The sequence below is a fragment of the Peromyscus californicus genome, unplaced genomic scaffold, assembly GCF_007827085.1.
Source record: "Peromyscus californicus insignis strain IS unplaced genomic scaffold, ASM782708v3 Scaffold_11__1_contigs__length_118956290, whole genome shotgun sequence".
NCBI lineage: Eukaryota > Metazoa > Chordata > Mammalia > Rodentia > Cricetidae > Peromyscus > Peromyscus californicus.
The window spans coordinates 49,810,952-49,828,718 of record NW_026294402.1 but is presented as its reverse complement, the minus strand read 5'-3'; the positions used below and the strand labels follow the sequence as shown (position 1 = coordinate 49,828,718).

Genomic DNA, 17,767 nt, shown 5'->3' with positions numbered 1-17,767 from the left:
TGCTGGGATCACAGTTACTCACTACCACACATGGCTTACGGAGTGCTGGAATTCGATCTCAGGATTCTGCATGCTAGGTAAGCTTTGTACCAACTAAGCTACATCCCGGCCTATGCAGCATTTTAAAAGGACCACACTAGCATTCTGGCAGGCAAATACGTAGGCCTGATACACTTCGGAGGGATACTGGGCTCTCTGGCTCTTTCTGTTAGAGGTACCCCAGTCATTCATTGCAAGGGCACAAATGACCCATATTCACCAATGCATGCTGTGGGGGACATCTGAGAGCTTGCTGGCACCAAGGTTTTGATGCTGGGTTTTCACGCTCTGTGAGTCTACAGAAGCCCACCCTTGTTAGCCAGAATGCCTCAGCAGATAGATCACTGTGCACAGCCCCTCATTCATGCTGGGCAGACTATATGGGGAGAGTTTTCTCCTCTGTGTTGATAGCCTAGCTCCATTCCATCCTCCCCGCCTATGACAAGGTCCAAGGCAAGGGACTAGCCCTTCTCCTCATCCCACAGGCTCTGCAGAGAAAGCCGAGTCTGTGGGACACTCAGCCCCTTCCCCACTTTGTGGGGGTTGGCTGTCAGGCCTCTGAGGCTTCTATTCCCGCACACAGGAGCTTGTCTGTTTCAGGTGGTTGGTTTGTCTCTGGCAGGGACAGGAAGGGAATGCCAAATTAACGCTGGGCAATAAATTCTGCAAAAGCCAATAAAACCAAAGCAGAGGGCTAGAGGGGAGAACCACAGCAACTGGTTAAACATTTTTGTTGGCAGTCACAGGCATGGGCACATTTTCCAAGGTTTGCATCAAGGAGACATCTGGCCCTGGCCCAGGGATTTGCAGGAGGGAATCCTAGCAAGCAGAGATGAGGGGCCAGGCAGGGCTGGACCCTCTGGGGATCTCAAACTACTGGTCAGCCTCTTCCAAGCACCTGAGCACCACTAGTGGCCTCAGTTAGCTGGTTAGGAAGCTTCCTGGCCAGTTCTATGAGCTACAGGAGTCAAGGTCTGGGGAAGAAGGTGTTCTATCTACGCTTGGAATGCCTGCTACCCTGCCCGGCCCCACCCAGACCCAGCATTCTGAACTAGAAGGGTAAGGCCGAGACCTCCTTTGATTTTTTAGGGAGACAGCAGAGCTATTGGCTAGGCCCGAGAAGGCCCTGGGATTCAGCCTCTTGGGTCCTTTGGCCATAACATAAAATCTCTCATTCCACAGCCTCGCCCACGCTATCTCTCTTCTCCAGGCTCACACCCTCACTCTCAGCCTGTGCTGTGTTCTCTCCAGTATACAAGCAGTCGCATGTGTGCACCCATGCCCGTGCATTCCCAGCAGGCTCTGTAACTTATTTGTGTTTATCTTCCATTGAAAGTTGTTACAGGGCTCTTTGTGGGCAGATGCGTACCTGTGGTGGAAGGTGAGGACAGCCAGGTAGAGTGGCCAGTGGCCAGCTGACCTAGTCAGTCCTTGGCTCTATTTGGAAGAAAAGGTTCCCCACAAAACTCTCTGCCCTTCACTGCCCACAGCCCTCCCCATCCTTCCAGGAGGCCCTATCTGAAACAGCTACAAGCCAGTATCCTACAAGCACAGGCCACAGTATCACTGATGGTATGGGACTGCTCAAGGGATGTCACTCCCCATGAAAAAAATCAGGGCATGCCCTGGTATTGAGGTTTGTCAAATGACCCAGGAGCCATGTGGGCCTATTCTACTCCCACACTAAACCTAGGGGCTAGGAGACTCCAGTTAGCTTTTCAGACGTGGACTTCAGCCATCAACTCCAGCAATACCAGGAAACATCTGTCTAAAGCACTTCAGAAGCATAGCCCTTTGTTGCCCCAGGGACACCTTCCAGCTGGGACTTCACAGGACCTGGTCAAGTCCACTGCCTTGGCCCTGAAGCAAGCAAATCCTAACTGCTTCTGCATCTGGTTTTCCTGGGCCTGGCCTCCTGCATACTCATCGCTGGCGACACAACTTCTGCCCTTCAGCTACGTCATGCACTGTCTCACCTTCACAGACCCATTACCCGGACTGCACTTGGCAACCCCTGCATACGTTCTGGATTCTGAGCAGCGGTCACCTGCTTAGAGACAAATCCCTCCATCAGAGTTGGCCACCGGCCTGCATGTCTATGTCCGTAGACATTCCTTGTGCTGTATCGTATGGTGAAATTCAGCCTCAGGGATAGCAGAGGGCCTGACATTAGGAAATGTACAGTGAAATGAAACCTGGGTTTCCCGGGAATGAGTCGCCCCAAGGAGATTTCAGGGCCCGAATCTTTACCTACCTCTGAGAAGAACACAGAGAGGATGACCAGACTGATCCAGTGAATGACACCAGCAAACTGGAATGCACTGGAAACTGTAATGAACACAGTGAGGCCAGGTTTAGGAGCAAAGAATTGAGTCCATCAGTCCAGGGGGCTTTGTGGCATGGAGGCAGACCTCTGGGGACCCCTGGGTGCTTGCAGACACATTTGGATCTGTTAGAAACTGGGTCGGAGCCGGGCGGGTGGTGGCGCACGCCTTTAATCCCAGCACTCGGGAGGCAGAGCCAGGCGGATCTCTGTGAGTTTGAGGCCAGCCTGGGCTACCAAGTGAGTCCCAGGAAAGGCGCAAAGCTACTCAGAGAAACCCTGTCTCCAAAAACCAAAAAAAAAAAAAAGAAACTGGGTCGGAGAGCAAGGGTAGCTACCACCAGTGGTTATGTGGAGGTGGTAGGAGGAGCATGGTGACCCAAATGCCCTTCTGTCCTCAAAGGCCACCTCCTTTGATTCTTCCTGTTGAATGCTCTTGTCCTTTGTGTCATAGCCAGACCCAGGGGAGGAGGGGTCACGACCACAGCAAGGCGGTGGGCCTGAGTGGGCAGCTTCCAGATCCACAGCACACCAGCCCCACAGCTCAGCGCACTTTGTGTGGGGCTCCGGGTAAGCCTCTGCCCTTCCATTCTGAACCTGCGGTACTGGAGATGGTGGGTGACAGCGGTGTGCTCTGGAAAGATGGCTGGAGTGATGCCTGGCACGGGGAGCTGATGGGTGAAGGCAGCAGAGTCTGCCGGCTGGGACAACAAACGTACCTTCCAGGTCCACAAGGGGGAGGCCAGCACTGATGGCTCCTTACTCTGTCTCAGCTAGTCAGTCAGTCACTCTAAAGGACAGGACACCACAGCCTCCAAACACTAGCGGGTCGCAGTTTAGGTACTAGTGAGGCTAGTCCAGGGCAATGGAGTCCAGGGCAATGGTGGGGTGAGCTTGGTAGAAACAGGGAAAAATGGTCCCCAGAGGGAATCCTCTGGATGGATCAAGGGAACTTTGAGGGCAAGAGGTGGGGGTGTTGTAGCAAACAGGTCATGTTGACTCTCTAGAGGGCCTGTTTCAAGCTGTTCAGCTGACCCCTGGGGTCAAAGAAAGATATCTTCTTTGGGTAGGGCTGGAATTCCCAATGTTTTAGAATCTGTGAACTCTGGGAGTGGGTAAAAATGAGGTCTTCAAGCAAATCCAAGAGGAAGGTTGCAGTTCTGGGTTCCAAGAGGGAGATGCATTAGGTTCCCTGGCTCAGGGCCAGTCTGACCCTCGAAGGATGAGCCCTGGAGACACCGTGAATTCCTCCTCATTCTCAGCCACATGAATACCAGTGGGAACCAAGAAGCCGAGGCCTGTGTGACTCCAAAAAGACCTCAGATGATTCTGGAAACATAAAATCTCTCCCCATTATTTCTCAAATGAATTCCTGTGCCTTTTTTACGGTTTGCTTTAGAAGAGCAATAAATCTCGGATTGTGCGTTTTATGGAATTTAAGATGCCTTTTATGAGCTGCTATTGGATCTCCCACCAAAATCAATCTCCTGGATACTTAATTTTAAGCAAAATTCCAGTGTCGGCTGGGTTCTCAGTTCTACCCGATGCCTCATCACAACCCGAGAAGCTCAGGGCCCCAGTATAGCCCACCATAGGGAAAGAAGGGTTCCGTTATGGTCAGGTCTCATAAAACACAGACAGTCTGGATGCGAGGAGGGAAAGCCTACAGCATGGTTTAATTGAAGACAGGCTGAGTGTAAAACCAGTACTGGGCACTTAATGCTGGAAGATACTTTAATTGGAACCAAGGGGCCACCGGCTACATAAAACCCAACTAGGCTTATCAGACAAAAGCAATTCTGTGCTCTCTCAGAGAGCAGACAAGGCTGGCGTGTCTTGGAGGGAGCCGTGACAACCCCTGAGCATAGAAGATCCAGTAAGGATTTGGGGCATTTGAGAAAACAAAGAACAAAATGGGTTCGGGGTGGGGGGGGCTGAGCCTCTTGTCCTGGATTCTGTCAATGGTGGACACCGAACGCTCTCGGCAGCCACTAACTCCACTTTTAAAGTATTTGTACTTGAATGGTTCACCTCCCGGATCCAGAAAGGTGTGTAGGGACTTTCCCATAAGCTATACGCTCATCCACAGGCAAGGGCCAGACATGTGGGCCTCTGGCCCTCTGCTGCACCAAGCAGGGTGTTCCCAAGGGTGGGCACAGAAAGCGGGCCTCCACGCTACAGCCATGTTGTCACAGGGCATCGGAAGAAGTCAAGCCTCCTGGTGCCAGATGCACCAAACTGCCAACATCATGAGACTGGAAGGAATCCCCAAAGGAAGGAAAGTGGCCAAACAGTTAAACAGAGGCTTGGAGCGTCCTGCTCTGTTCCTCTGACCTCGGGTGAGTCTCTAGTTCCCACAAACTTTAATTTGTCTGCTTTTTCTGTAAAATGGGGTCCTGTCCTACCAGTCCTGGGCACCACAGGGTTGCGGGCAGGGTTGAAGGTGTAGGTGTGGAAAAGCATTTTCAAAGCTATCAGGGCACGTGTAAAGGATGCTGCCCGCTTCAGGCCGGTACCTACACCAGCCCTGCAGCTGCTGGCTAGTGACGACCAGTGACCAACTTCCCAAAACGGAACTGTTTACGCCAGAAAAAAAGTTTCACCCTGGAAAATTCCAAATGAGAACAATATAGAAAAAAAAAAAAGATGCATACAGGGGTCCCCAACTTTTGCTTTTGTCTCATCAGTTTCTGATTATGGAATGCTAGGGAGGGGACTGAAGAGGCCACATTGGACAGATAGTGACAGAGAAGCCACCAAATGTGTCCCCTCCCCAGGGGCAATCCCCATGGGCTGTCGTGGGGCCAGCAGCTTGGCGGTGGCACACACCTGGGGGACGATCCCAGTCTGCAGGTTGGGGACCCCTGAGGGATGCAGATGCACAGTGAATATTGACATATGTATTGGCATATGTATCTCTCTGGCTACTCACACTGGAGAAGCTTTATATCTATTAGAAGTTCCAGAGTCAGGAGAATCACCACCAATATTACACAGGCTACCAGGAAACTGTTGAGACTCGCACTGAGCAAAAATACCTGCCACACGGCTGCTCTCTTCCCACAGCACGGCTTCAGCCAGTTAGACCTGCAGGGACAAAAGCAAGAAGAGAGGCTGAGGGGCTGAGGGGAGAGACCTTGGCCACAGCCTTGCCTCAAATCAACCAGCCCGGCTCCCCCGGGGCCTGGGCTCACCATGATGTTATTTCGTTTTGTAGGCTGTGCTGGGGAGGGAAGTCAGGGCCTTGCGAAGCTAAGCAAGCACTCCACCACGGAGCTACATCCGCAGCAGGGCTTCATGAGAGACTGAGCTTATTCAAGAGGCCCCTGGGTAAAGTCCCGAGAGTAAAACAATCTCATTAAGGGACGCAGCTGTGTTTACAGGGTGGCTTTGGGAACTTATGGGAACTCTCTGGGATTCAGGCTTCTCAGCTCGGAAATGGGTGTGAACCTCACACCCACAGGTGAGTCAAACATGCGGGTGGGGGGGGCGGGGAGGGGGGCAAGAGCCACAGGACAAGCTGTTGTCACCACAAGACTCTCCTGAATAGGTCGGGAGTGGGCCGGAGGCCACAGGAGCGCAGAGCAGCTGAGCCTCTCAGGGTACTAGATCCCCACCCCTGAGGAACACAAGAGGGCGCTGCATTCGAACCTCACTGATTTGGTTGTTTATGACCTGTCCCTGCCTGCCCATCTGTTTTTTAGTGAGAATTATACACCCTAAACGGGCTGAGACAAGCCAGGGAAGTCTTGACTTTGGGGTCTACCCCATTGCCCTAGGATCATGTGCAAAGACATCAGATCACTCTGGGACTCCACTTCCCCATTTGGAAGGTAAAGGATAGTATTGTTAACTTGTAGAGTTGTTGAAAGCTAAACGAAAGAATGTATCTGACCTGAAAACACAGTGTTGCTGAAATGACATCATGATGATGGTGATGATGATGATGATGATGATGATGATGATGATGATGATACTGAGGGTGATGCTGCTGCTCATGGTGATGATGGTACTGATGGTCACGATAATAATATCTGATGGCCCAAATGCTTGACCATCCCCTCATCCTTCCCATCCACAGGGAGTCAGTCTGCTGCAGTCTGCTGCAAGCAGGACCAGTGTCCTCCTCTTGAATACTCAGGTGTCAATGGGCTGGGAAGGCAGCTCTGCTTTTTAGCACTCTCTGAAAAAATGATGCGGACACTGGTGACATCTTCCTCATAGTTTGTTCAGAGAAAGCTTGAATGCCAGAGGTGACAGTCTTGAAGAAACCTGCCAGGAAATGGGGCTTGCTCAAGTCTCTCTGGATATTTCTAATACCTATGGAAATGATTGATGGTCTCTATCCTTGGCTCAGTGGTGACGCAAAGACCAGACATGGTCCTCTCCAGACTCAGGAAGCAGGTTCCAGAAAGAGATGCTTGGAGACCTTAACATGATGGAGGAAGCTAAGTAGGTCATTTTGGATGGGGGAAAAATGACTGACATGAGTTCCTACAAAGGCCAAGAGTATGGAGTGAGAGAGGAAGACACTGGCTAGGTCAGAAGCGAAGGCTTCTCTTTAAGAGGCAAATGGAAAACAGGGCTACAAAGCCCAGTGGGAGCTAAATCACAAAGACCAGCAATGGGATCTGCATGGCCCCTTGCAGGTGAAACTTCAAATGCACTGCACTGACCACACTTCTCATTTGTTGTTGTTGTTTGTTTGTTTTTGTTTTGTTTTGTTTTCGGGTTTCCACAGGTCAGCCCAAACAGAAGCCACATAGAGTTCAGTAGAACTGCTAGATAATTTGAAATTTCAGATAAACAACGAACAACTTCCTAACACAAGTATATCCCAGATATTCCTAACACAAGTATATCCCAGATATTACATAGAAGGATCCCTTCTAAACACACACACACACACACACACACACACACACACACACACACACAAGCCATTCCAACTTTACAGGGCCCTATGTATTGCTCTCTGCTAGGTCTGGCAAACTCAGAGCTGAAGGTCTCAAGGAGCCTAGTGAGAGTGACTGTAATTTAGTCGGAGAAACGTACGGATGAAGAAAGAGGCCATAATAGTATTTGAAAAAGCAATATTCCTAGAAGCCCAAGGTTGATTTTCTCAGTTGTACTCCAAGAGAGAAAACAAAAGAGCCCTAGCAGCCAGGAGAAGTACTTTCTGAGTGATAAATATCCTTCTCTTGAGGCTACACGACCCTGGGACACCTTGAGGAGCCAGAGAAATCTAGAGGAAACCCCCTGAGGCCAGCTGTCATCATGAGAGGCAGAGGGAAGTACTGGACAGTGAAGCCTCTACCAGGTGCTCGCGGACAACCTGTTCCCAGCCACTTGGAGGCCCCCAGAAGCGGAAGGCCGCTGCTCACTGGATCCACTCTCTGCAGATGCTTTCCTGCAGCGAACACTCTTGGCTGTTGAGAACTCTGTCCGTCTGCCTTCCTCACACACACACACCCCGCCCCGTCCTACCTGCTCCGTACTTTTCCCCTGTGCCACACCAATCTCCCCTTCTGCCTGGCCCTATTCGTACCTTTCATACCTCTCAGTTTGTGCCCAGCCTTCGGCCTGGGCCTTGTGGAAATGTTGTGTTGTGCCTCTCCCACCCTGTGGTCTTCCAATGCATGCCTTCTCTTCCAGGGCACAAAGACCCCTCAGCTCCAGTTCCACATCCACTGTTAGTGGCCACATCCACTCTAAGTGGCCACTAACCCTGGTGCCATTTCATTGTCATTTGAAATGGGAGCCAAGCAGCTTTGGAAGCTATAAATAAAACAGGCAGCTGGGAAGACTGTCGGCCCTGGGTGACGTCCAGTGGTGAACAGGAGGTTTCACCCTCGTGGTCAGGGGAAGCAGCTGGGCATCCTTCCACCCCCTGTCTTGTACATCTGATGAGCGTGAGATGCACCCCGAGAGCCTGCTGCTCCCTCTGCCCCAGAGGAGAGCCCCCAAGCCAAGGGGAGGAAAAATACTCATTCGGCTGCAGCTTACCCGAGTATGAAAATGCTGACTTTACTGGTGAAAGAGGTGTGGGCAGGCCTGGAGACACCTGCGGCGATCTGAGGTTAGCCTGAGCCACGGAGAGGATCAGATGGAAGGCCTCAAAAAGGAGGCAGGGGCAGATCTGGATGTCAAAGGATGCTGTGCCCCCAGTATGGGCTAGGTGGGCCCTGTGTCCCAAGTCAGCAAAACTGGTGACATTGTAGTGGGAAAGAGGAACTCAAACCAGTTATAAGGTGACGGGGGCGTTAGCAGGGAAACCCAGAGCCAGTGCAGGACTCAGGATGGTGAAGAGTTGAGCAGACATTTAAAACCAGGTGTTGAGGTATACAGGGCCATCCCCTGAGCCTTGCTCGCCACCCTGTGCTAGTAAGCTTGCTTACTTGAAAACTATTACCCCAGCAGGACTTCTTGACCATTCCATCCCCTCATCAAGGGGTGGGAAGGACATGGGACCCTCACCTGAGTATCCAGCTGCTCCCCACCAACCCTGCCCAAACTGCATGGGGCTAGAATATATAGTTGAGGAGTCTAGGGGAGGGGGGCGCCATATAGCTAACCATGGGAGAGTCCTCATTCCCGCTGGGCAAAGACTTTCTGGTACAACCTATTTGGAGAGGAGCACCCACACCCCTATAGGTACCCCCAAACCCCAAAGCAGGTGCAAAGTCAAGCCTACCTATTCAGGTCCTGTATGTCTAATCCCATGGCAGCTTAGGTGTGCCCAACCAGAGCTTGGTCCTCTGCTACCTCCAGCTACATCAGCCTGGGAGTGTCTGTCCCCTGGCTGCACAAGGAGGTGATATCTGTATCACTGGTGATATCACACCTACTGGAGGAACCTCTTTCATCCCAGTGACCCCCACAACTCAGCAGGGACTTCAGAGACACGGACAAAGGAAGACCATCTCATAAGGGACCACTGTGGGTGGATGTGTCCGAGCAGGGAGGCCTGGAGGTGGGAGTTGGGATCTGCATCCAGGTCAGAGGTTGTTGTAAAGCCCCAAGGTTCAAGCCCTACCCACTTCCGGGTTAGGACCATGGTCTAACTTCCTGGGGTGATTCCAAGGTGTAGCCCCACTGTCCTGACTCTTCATCACCTGGGCACCCACTGGTTTCCGGAAGCTGTGTCCTCCTGAACATCCACTGAATTTGGCGCTGCATTTCAATGAGAGCCCAGGTGATGTGGGCGAGAGCTGTCCTGACAGGTATTACGGAGAATGAACAGGGTGTGTGGTGAAGGAAGTTTAGGAGCAGGACGGAGATATTGGTGACCGTAAGCAGGGCCACAACCAGCTCAGCATGAAGCCCAGAAGCCCAGGAGGCTTGCCTGTGGCTCCGTTTTGAACAAGAGAGACCTGGACAGGGCAGTACAACTCCATAGGAGTAAGGACCTGGGCTTCTCGGCAGAGCGCCCCAGAGGGAACTTGAACGCTGGCGCTAAAACTGCAGGTTCCTGGGAGGCTCCAGGTTTGGGGTCCCGAATAGCTGGTAATACTTCCTGAATGCAAGTGACTCAGTCATTGCAAGGAGAGTGTGTGTTCGTGGCAAGAGGAGGAAATATTTCCCGTTTCTAAAGATCCCTGAGCGGTTAACTAAAGATCACAGAACTTACTGGGTTGAAGCCGGCATGAGAAAAATTACTTTCTGGTGGCCTTGGGGAATCAAAGCCCCGGGGTGATGTCATTCCTGGAGTTGCCACCAGAGGGCAGGCGTGCTCCTATTTCCCAAAGTGCGCTACAAAAGCCAGGGGCAGCCTGGGGCGGGCTTGGGCTGCCCAAATCTCAAATACCGACAGATGGGCATGACGGCAGGAGGTATTCCAGAGAAGTTCCGGCACCCCCTCCTGAGGCCTCAGGAGTCCGGGGGGTGGGAAGCAGGTGAGGGTCTGTGCGGCTTCTGCTCTATATTCTTAGCTGTTCGGGTAACAATTTGAGAGAATAAATTCTAGAATATGAAAATGAACTTTGGAGATTCCCCCCCAAGGCTCTTTTTTGGGAGGCAAGGCCAATCCTGGCACTGGCCTGGAAGGCAGGTAGGCAGGATCAGGCAGTGTTCCCAAACTTGGCACTGAAACAGCCCCATCCTAAAGGTGAAATAGGCCATGTGGTGTGGACCAGTCAGGGCTGAGCTTGCTCTTCCAGGGCCAAGCCTCTTCCACCCCACAATCCACTGTGTGCTTAGGCAACGGAAGGGGCAGAGGAAACTGCCTGCCTTCTCCTGGGTGGAGCCTGTGGAGATGGTGGAGACACTGTGTCATCCTAAAAGGTGCTCCACGGCAGTGGGGGGTGGTGACATCAGAAAGGCTGATTCCCCTGGGGTGACGGGGCCAGAAGACCTTGTTAGTTGCACATGTAGACTGCCATCCCTCAAGTGTCCCAAGAGAAGAACTGAGGGAGGTCAGAATGGGTCAAGAAGCCAGGTGGTCGCAGCAGCTGAGCTGAAGCCCGGAGCACCAGGCTTTCCTAGCCCATCCCTGCCAGAAGTTGTCTTCTACACCAGTGGCTTGGCTCGGAGCAGAACAATCGCATAGTTGATGAAAACAATGGTCATATGCCCCCAAATGTGCACAAAAACACAGCCCTGTGCATGAGGTCTCAGGAGATGCAGGGACTCCTTGACTCTCACGGAGGATTATCAAGGGAGACCTGGGTGGTCTCTTCCACCTGCCTAGCTTCTTAAACCGTGAGCCGCAACCGCACATAGGGGTCATTGTGCTTGTTAGGATTTTTGTCAACCCAACATGAGCTGGGGCCATCTGGGAAGAGGGAACCTTAATTGAAAAAAAATGCTTTGATCAGACTGGCCTGTAGGCAAGTTTGGAAGGGCATTTTCTTGGTTAATATGATTTATGAATTAATATGATTAATGAATAGCAGCCCACTATGGACAATGGTACCCCTGGCAGGTGGTTCTGGGTTGTATTTAAAAAAGCAAGCTGAGCGAGCTGAGGAGATCAGGACAATAGGCAGCGTCTCTCCGTGGTTCTGTTTCGGTTCCTGCATCCAGGCTCCTTCCCCGAGTTCCTGCTCCAGGGTCTCTTGATTGTGGACCCTGGACCTGGAAGATGTAATTAGCCCTTTCCTCCCCAAGTTGCTTTTGGTGTTTGTCATAGCAACAGAAGACACACGGGGAGGTCATGGAACTAATGCCTCCTGAGAGGGACTTGGCGTTTGATCCCCAACAAACCTTCCTCTCTAGCCGCGGAGCGGTCTAGTTCTGTGGTTTCTCTGCTCATCACTTCTAGTGAGGGTGATGAAAATCTGGCTAAAGGTTACTGAACACGAAACAAATAAATTCATGGGGCTGGGAAGGTGGCTCAGCGTGTAGAGTGCCACAGAAGCACGAGGACCTGAGTTTGACCCCCTAGCATCCATGGAAAAAGCTAGGCAGGCAGGGACAGGCAGCTTCCCGGGGCCTGCTGGTTGGCTGGTTAGCTCGGGTGCAGTGAGAGGCCCTGTTTCAAAATGCAAGTTGGAGAATGATTAAGGAAAATGCCTGACATTGATCTCTGGTCTCCACTGGCATGGGAACACACATTAAAAAAACACAGAAGAAGGGTCAAAAGAGGGCTGGGGGGTAGTTCAGTGGAGAAAACACTTGCCTACGCATGTGCGAAGCCCTAGGCTCAGTCTCTGGTACCACACCCACAAATATCAAACGTGTAACACATCATGTTGCATCTCCCAACTTCACCGTAGCCTTGGATCTGAACACAGGCTGTCACGCCACGCGATACCAATGGACACTTCCTAAAACACCTTGGCTCAAAGTTGAGACAAGGAAATGTTAATGAATTGCAGTGTTTCTATTCTGTAAGCAAACTTTTCTGCTGTTAGAGAAACATAATGGTTTAACTATGGGAAATAGAAACATTTACTGTTTTTCTATCTTTCCTATCTATCTTTAATATACATATTAAATTAGTATATCTCTAGATTGCAATATATTAGATTGTTTTTTTTAATTGCTCATTAATATGCTAAAAATTTTCATTTAGAAATTGTTAAAGCCCAGAACTCAAGAGCAGAGGCAGGAGGACCTCTGAGAGTTTGAGGCTAGCCTGGTCTACATAAGGAGACCCTTTTCCAAAAACAGAAATCATTAAAGGAATTTTGTGACTTCAGATCAGGACAGACACTCCAATAATTTGAAATAGCCTTAAACAAACACACTTTTGTCATTTTGTGTTATATATTTATGCGAAGTGACGGTCTCAACACTGGAGATTTAAAAAAAAATAAAATATTGTTGAAGATGCTCTACCCTAGAGTATCACAGATTCAGTCACGATTTAATTCTTTCTGTAAACATAAACAGGTACATTCATCTCATTAATGTGCAAATTTGCTTTAGCTTTTAATGGGGGATTATATGGCTACCAGAGAATTTTTTTTTTTTTTTTTTTTTTTTGGTTTTTCGAGACAGGGTTTCTCTGTGTAGCTTTGCGCCTTTCCTGGAACTCACTTGGTAGCCCAGGCTGGCCTCGAACTCACAGAGATCCGCCTGACTCTGCCTCCCGAGTGCTGGGATTAAAGGCGTGCGCCACCACCGCCCGGCGAGAATTATTTTAAATAAACTCCTTTATGATGTATTATCAGTAAGTGTTTGGTTTGTATACCTACTTTATATTCCTATGTGCCTATGGTTGTATAACAGGTTCTCTGTACAGGGCTCAGGGTGGGAAAGGTTGAGGAGCCCGGTCTGGCCCACATGCCCTGTTTCTGTGATGCTCAGCACCGGCACCATGGAAGCCGCTGGACTTGGTGGTGGCTTTGACAGTCAGCAGCATGTCCTGGCCCTCCCTTTGTTCTCCTTTACTGTATTCACTGCAGATGGCTAGCACATGGTCGGAGAAAGCCATTCCCTTTGTTTTCCTTTACTGTATTCACTGCAGATGGCTAGCACATGGTCGGAGAAAGCCATTCCCTTTGTTTTCCTTTACTGTATTCATTGCAGATGGCTAGCACATGGTCGGAGAAAGCCATGAGGCTGACAGAGATCCAGCTCTCTCCTTATCTATGCTTCATTTTTGTTGGTTTAACAGACACATACATGGTACAATCTGTTGTGGAATATTAGCTTAAGATGTGTTACATTTGCTTATGCCGTGGAACATTTGTTTAATGATGCAAAGATGTGCTGCATTCTTTTATGTTGCATTTGTTTAACTCTGTGGAGCTGTGTTACTGTGCCTGTCTAAAACACCTGATTGGTCTAATAAAGAGCTGAATGGCCAATAGCGAGGCAGGAGAGATAGGTGGGGCTGCCAGACAGAGAGAATAATGGATGGAGAAATCTAGGTTTGAGAGAAGAGAGGGGAGCAAGGAAAAGCGGAGAGGAGGACGCCAGGGGCCAGCCACCCAGCCACCCAGCCACCCAGCCACCCAGCCACCCAGCCACCCAGCCAGCCACAGAGTAAGGAGGAAAGAAAGGAATATAGAATAGAGAAAGGTAAAAGGTAGATGGGATAATTTAAGTTAAGAAAAGCTGAGGGCCGGGCGGTGGTGGCGCACGCCTTTAATCCCAGCACTCGGGAGGCAGAGTCAGGCGGATCTCTGTGAGTTCGAGGCCAGCCTGGGCTACCCAGTGAGTTCCAGGAAAGGCACAAAACTACAGAGAAACCCTGTCTCGAAAAACCAAAAAAAAAAAAAAAAAGAAAAAAAGAAAAGCTGGCTAGAAATAAGCCAAGCTAAGGCCAGGCATTTATAAATAAGAGTAAGTCTCTGAGTATTTATTTGGGAGCTGGATGGTGGGTCCCCAGACAGCAAAGAGTTTAAAAAAAAAAAAAAAAAAAAAAAAACCTAGCCAACTACAACGCTCTATGCACCAGGAGCTGTTCTGGGCATTTAAAAGGTTAATTTATAGCCAGGCATAGTGGAGCACGTCTTTAATCCCAGCACTCGGGAGGCAGTGGCAGGCAGATCTCTGTGAGTTCGAGGCCAGCTGGTCTACAGAGTGAGTTCCAGAACAGCCAGGGCTACAGAGTGAAACCCTGTCTCAAAAACAAACAAATACATGGTGGAGAAAAGGACTGGCTTGGCTTTGGTGGCAATTAGTATCTAATCCCAGCCACATGTTGACTAGACCCTGAAGCCAGTCTTTGGGGCCTTAGTTTGTTAATCCTAGAAATGTGATCCTGGCCTTTGCAGAAGTGCTTGGAGGACCTGAAATATTAAAAATAGCACACATGAAGCTAGCATGTGTCAGGACAATGGTAGTTTCCATACATGCATTAGCGGGTGGATTATCTGACTCCAGGAAATGGTGGAATATATATTATTCCATATCTAGGCACTGTGCAGGGTGTTGGACACGTTGGGGGAGGGGAGCCTTCATCTCCACAGAGTCTGGAATCTTGCAAATGAACTCTGACTTGCTGTGGGCTCCCCCGCCCTGGACCACTCTACAGAGAAAAGCAGGAGAGGGAGATGAGCTCAGCTAAGCATGACTTTCCCAAAGAGACACAGCCTGTCCTGTGAGAACCATCAACCCAGTGCCACAGGGACACCCTCTAGCTGACTATCTGAGATGGTTGGAGCTTCATTCCCTCTCCCCGGGTGAGCCAGAACATCAGGGAGTCAAGCTCTGTCCCCTTTGAGTCCAGGAGGCAACCCCGGCAGCGCACACAGTCTCGGAGCACACACTCACACTTCACAAAACGAACGCTCAGGCTGGACAGGAGAGACGCCTCTATTCCGAGAGCTGACCACAAACCTAAGGACTTCCTTTGTACTAGTCTTAGCAACTAGGGCGACTAGATGAGGTCAACTCCCTAACCCTGTGGGAAGAAGCTTGCTGCAGCGTCAGGTACAACTTCCTCTCCTGCCCTGACCCTCTGGGTTGACAGGAATTTGGTAAATTCTAAGTTGGCCATGTTCTCCTTTTTTCTCTTCTGCCAAATTCTGGATCCTGGATGTCTCCACAGATAACTAGGGCTCTCATGTTGGAAACCATAAACCCAGGCTTCCTTGGCTTTCTGCACCCAGCCTGAGGGTGCAGACTTTCCTCCCTTTAGGCTGAACTCAAGTGCCCACTCCCATGCCTGATCACCAGAGGCACTCAGCTGCCATCTAGTGGTCCCGAAAGGCTGTACACCATGTATGTTGTGAGTAGGGGGGGGGGTGGGGTGAGTATTTTAATAATGTATCTGTGAACTGATTGCTTAATCAAATAAAAATGAGAGGCTCCCGGATGATAGGAAAATGATACTGCCTATGATTAATACATTTTGTATCCTAACTAAAGCTCTCTTTGATAGCTGGAGCCTAGAGAACCTTTGTGAAAGCCTCAAGAAGGGTAGTATTTTACTGTAGGCAAATCTCTTCCCTTCCTCCCCTCTCGCCCATCTTCCCATCCTTCCATGAATTGTGACACAGAACGCCCAGGCTTCACACCTGCATGGTCATGGCTAGGGTGGACATGCCTGTTAACCCTGAACACGTCTAAATTCTAAGTAGAGTTGGCATGCTCCGAGGCCAATCTGATTTCTTTCTTTTAGGCTGACTTTGTGGAGAGGAGGTATCCCGGCTCCAGCTTAGCTTTGACCTGTGGGCACGAAAAGGCTGGTGCTGCTCTCCCTCCTTGTCCTGTGGTCTTATCAAGTCCATGTAGATCAGTTTACACCACTCTCCAGGGGAACTGGCTTTCCCATGCCACCCGATCGTAGTGTTGCCCATTCACTCACACTCGGGCATTCAAGTCATTCCTTTAGTCTATCAGCCTGCCCCCTATCCCAGTCCCAAATGATCTGGTCCCTGATAGAAAGAACTTCCTGGCCCAGGGCTGGGGTTAGATGTGGGAAGTGTAGGGCCCAGAGGTTGTCCAAGGCTGTGTGCACCTATCTGCAGGTTGTGACGAAGCGGGAGTGGGTGAGCATTTTGCTTACAAAGAGTATACCTGTGAATTTATTGCTTTCCTAATCATTGACAACACGGAAGGAGCGGGCTGTGGGAGCATGGGGGTGAGGGACAGGAGATTTCTGGAGGATGTGTCCTTAAGGTATTCCACTGCGAAGAGGCTATTTTGGGCTGTGGCTTAATAGTCCCCCTCCTGGCTCTCTTTGCCCCCAGCTATTGCTTGCTGTCATATCTAAAATTATTTCAGTCCTTATTTAGAGGTGTTTGCTATATTGGGCCTGTCTTCCTTTTCTAACCTGACATCTCAAAAAATATCCCTGTGCCCATTATGTTGTCTTCCTCTGACTCCCTAATTCTGGCAGAAAGACGCTGCTAGTCTCGTCTCCATTTAAGCCTGTTTGAGACCTGTGCTTCTTCCAAGCTTCACCTGCTTGGGAGTCCGGTTAGAAATGGGAAATTAGTTCTCCCTTTAAAAAAAAGTGTGTGTGTGTGTGTGTGTGTGTGTGTGTGTGTGTGTGTGTGCACGCACATGCGTGCACATGGTGCGTGCACATGTATGTGAGAGTGTGTACATGCACACTGGGCATATGTGAAGGTCAGAGGCCAACTTGGCGTAGCCAGTCCTTTCTTTCCACTATGTGGATTCTGGGGATCGACTCAGGTTGACAGGTTCCGCAGTGAGACGTGCCTTTACCAGCTGAGCCTTCTTGCCAGCCTGAAACATGCTCTCTTTAGGCTGTGATGCACTGTGGGTGAGCCTCCCACATCTGCACAGCAAGTTACCATTCAAAAGACAGGTCCAGTCAGCCTATGAGCGTTCTTTGCCCCATGACTCAATTCCAGCCCATAATACATTAGGTAAGAACTGCTGGAGGCTTCTGGGGAGGTTCTATGTTGTTCTCAAGTTAATGGTGGGCAGCCTATTCTCATTCGCTAGATACAAATGAGAATGCACCAACTGAGGCCACTTTTGGCATCAAGATGAAGTCAATACCGTTGACAGCAGTGATAAGGGGAACCTGGTCCTTGTTGACCCTGAGTCCTCTGGACCGGCCTCAGAGCTGCCTTAGCTCTGGAGTCCACATTCTGGAGGTCAATGAGTTTGAGGTGGGTTTTCTGTTACACACAGTCCACAGCAACTAACGGATGGTAGTCAGTCCTCCAGGAAGAATGTGAAGGAGAAAATGAAAGTCATGCAAATGTGCAGGACTCAGTAACAGGGCGTAAGGTATGAGGGAGGAAATCAAGCTAGTCTCACAGCATTTGGTTGTCACAGGATTTTGCAGTTGGGGCTGACACCTCTGCTCTCCTTCTCCCCCTCCCCAGACTGTTCACCTCTGTGGATTCACGTGGAGGGGAGGTTTTGTGTTATCAGTGCTGAAGGAGGGAGACATTTGGTTGAGAGGGCAGCAGACAGAGAGGGGAAGAAAGAGCATCAGCAGGCATGGTGAGTCAGGGCAGCTCCTCAGTTTGCATTGGGGACCTGGATGCAGGGAGGTGAAGGCGAGATCCAGCAGAACTACGGAGGGTG

At 50.3% G+C, this 17,767-nt stretch overlaps 1 protein-coding gene across 3 annotated transcripts in view; it reads right to left on the bottom strand.

The window, feature by feature from the left end:
* Tmem266 (transmembrane protein 266) overlaps positions 1 to 17,767 on the bottom strand; it is a 119,497-nt gene that overhangs the window by 35,468 nt on the left and 66,262 nt on the right. For 2 of the 3 annotated variants that reach the window (XM_052760916.1, XM_052760925.1), the window contains exons 4-5: positions 5,295 to 5,449; positions 2,294 to 2,367 (exon numbers count right to left, since the gene is read on the bottom strand). In XM_052760916.1, the coding sequence (XP_052616876.1) occupies positions 2,294 to 2,367; positions 5,295 to 5,449 (229 nt within the window). Of the gene's footprint in view, positions 1 to 2,293; positions 2,368 to 5,294; positions 5,450 to 6,257; positions 6,490 to 17,767 lie in introns of those variants that run through there. The other variant, XM_052760934.1, reaches the window with a different exon arrangement.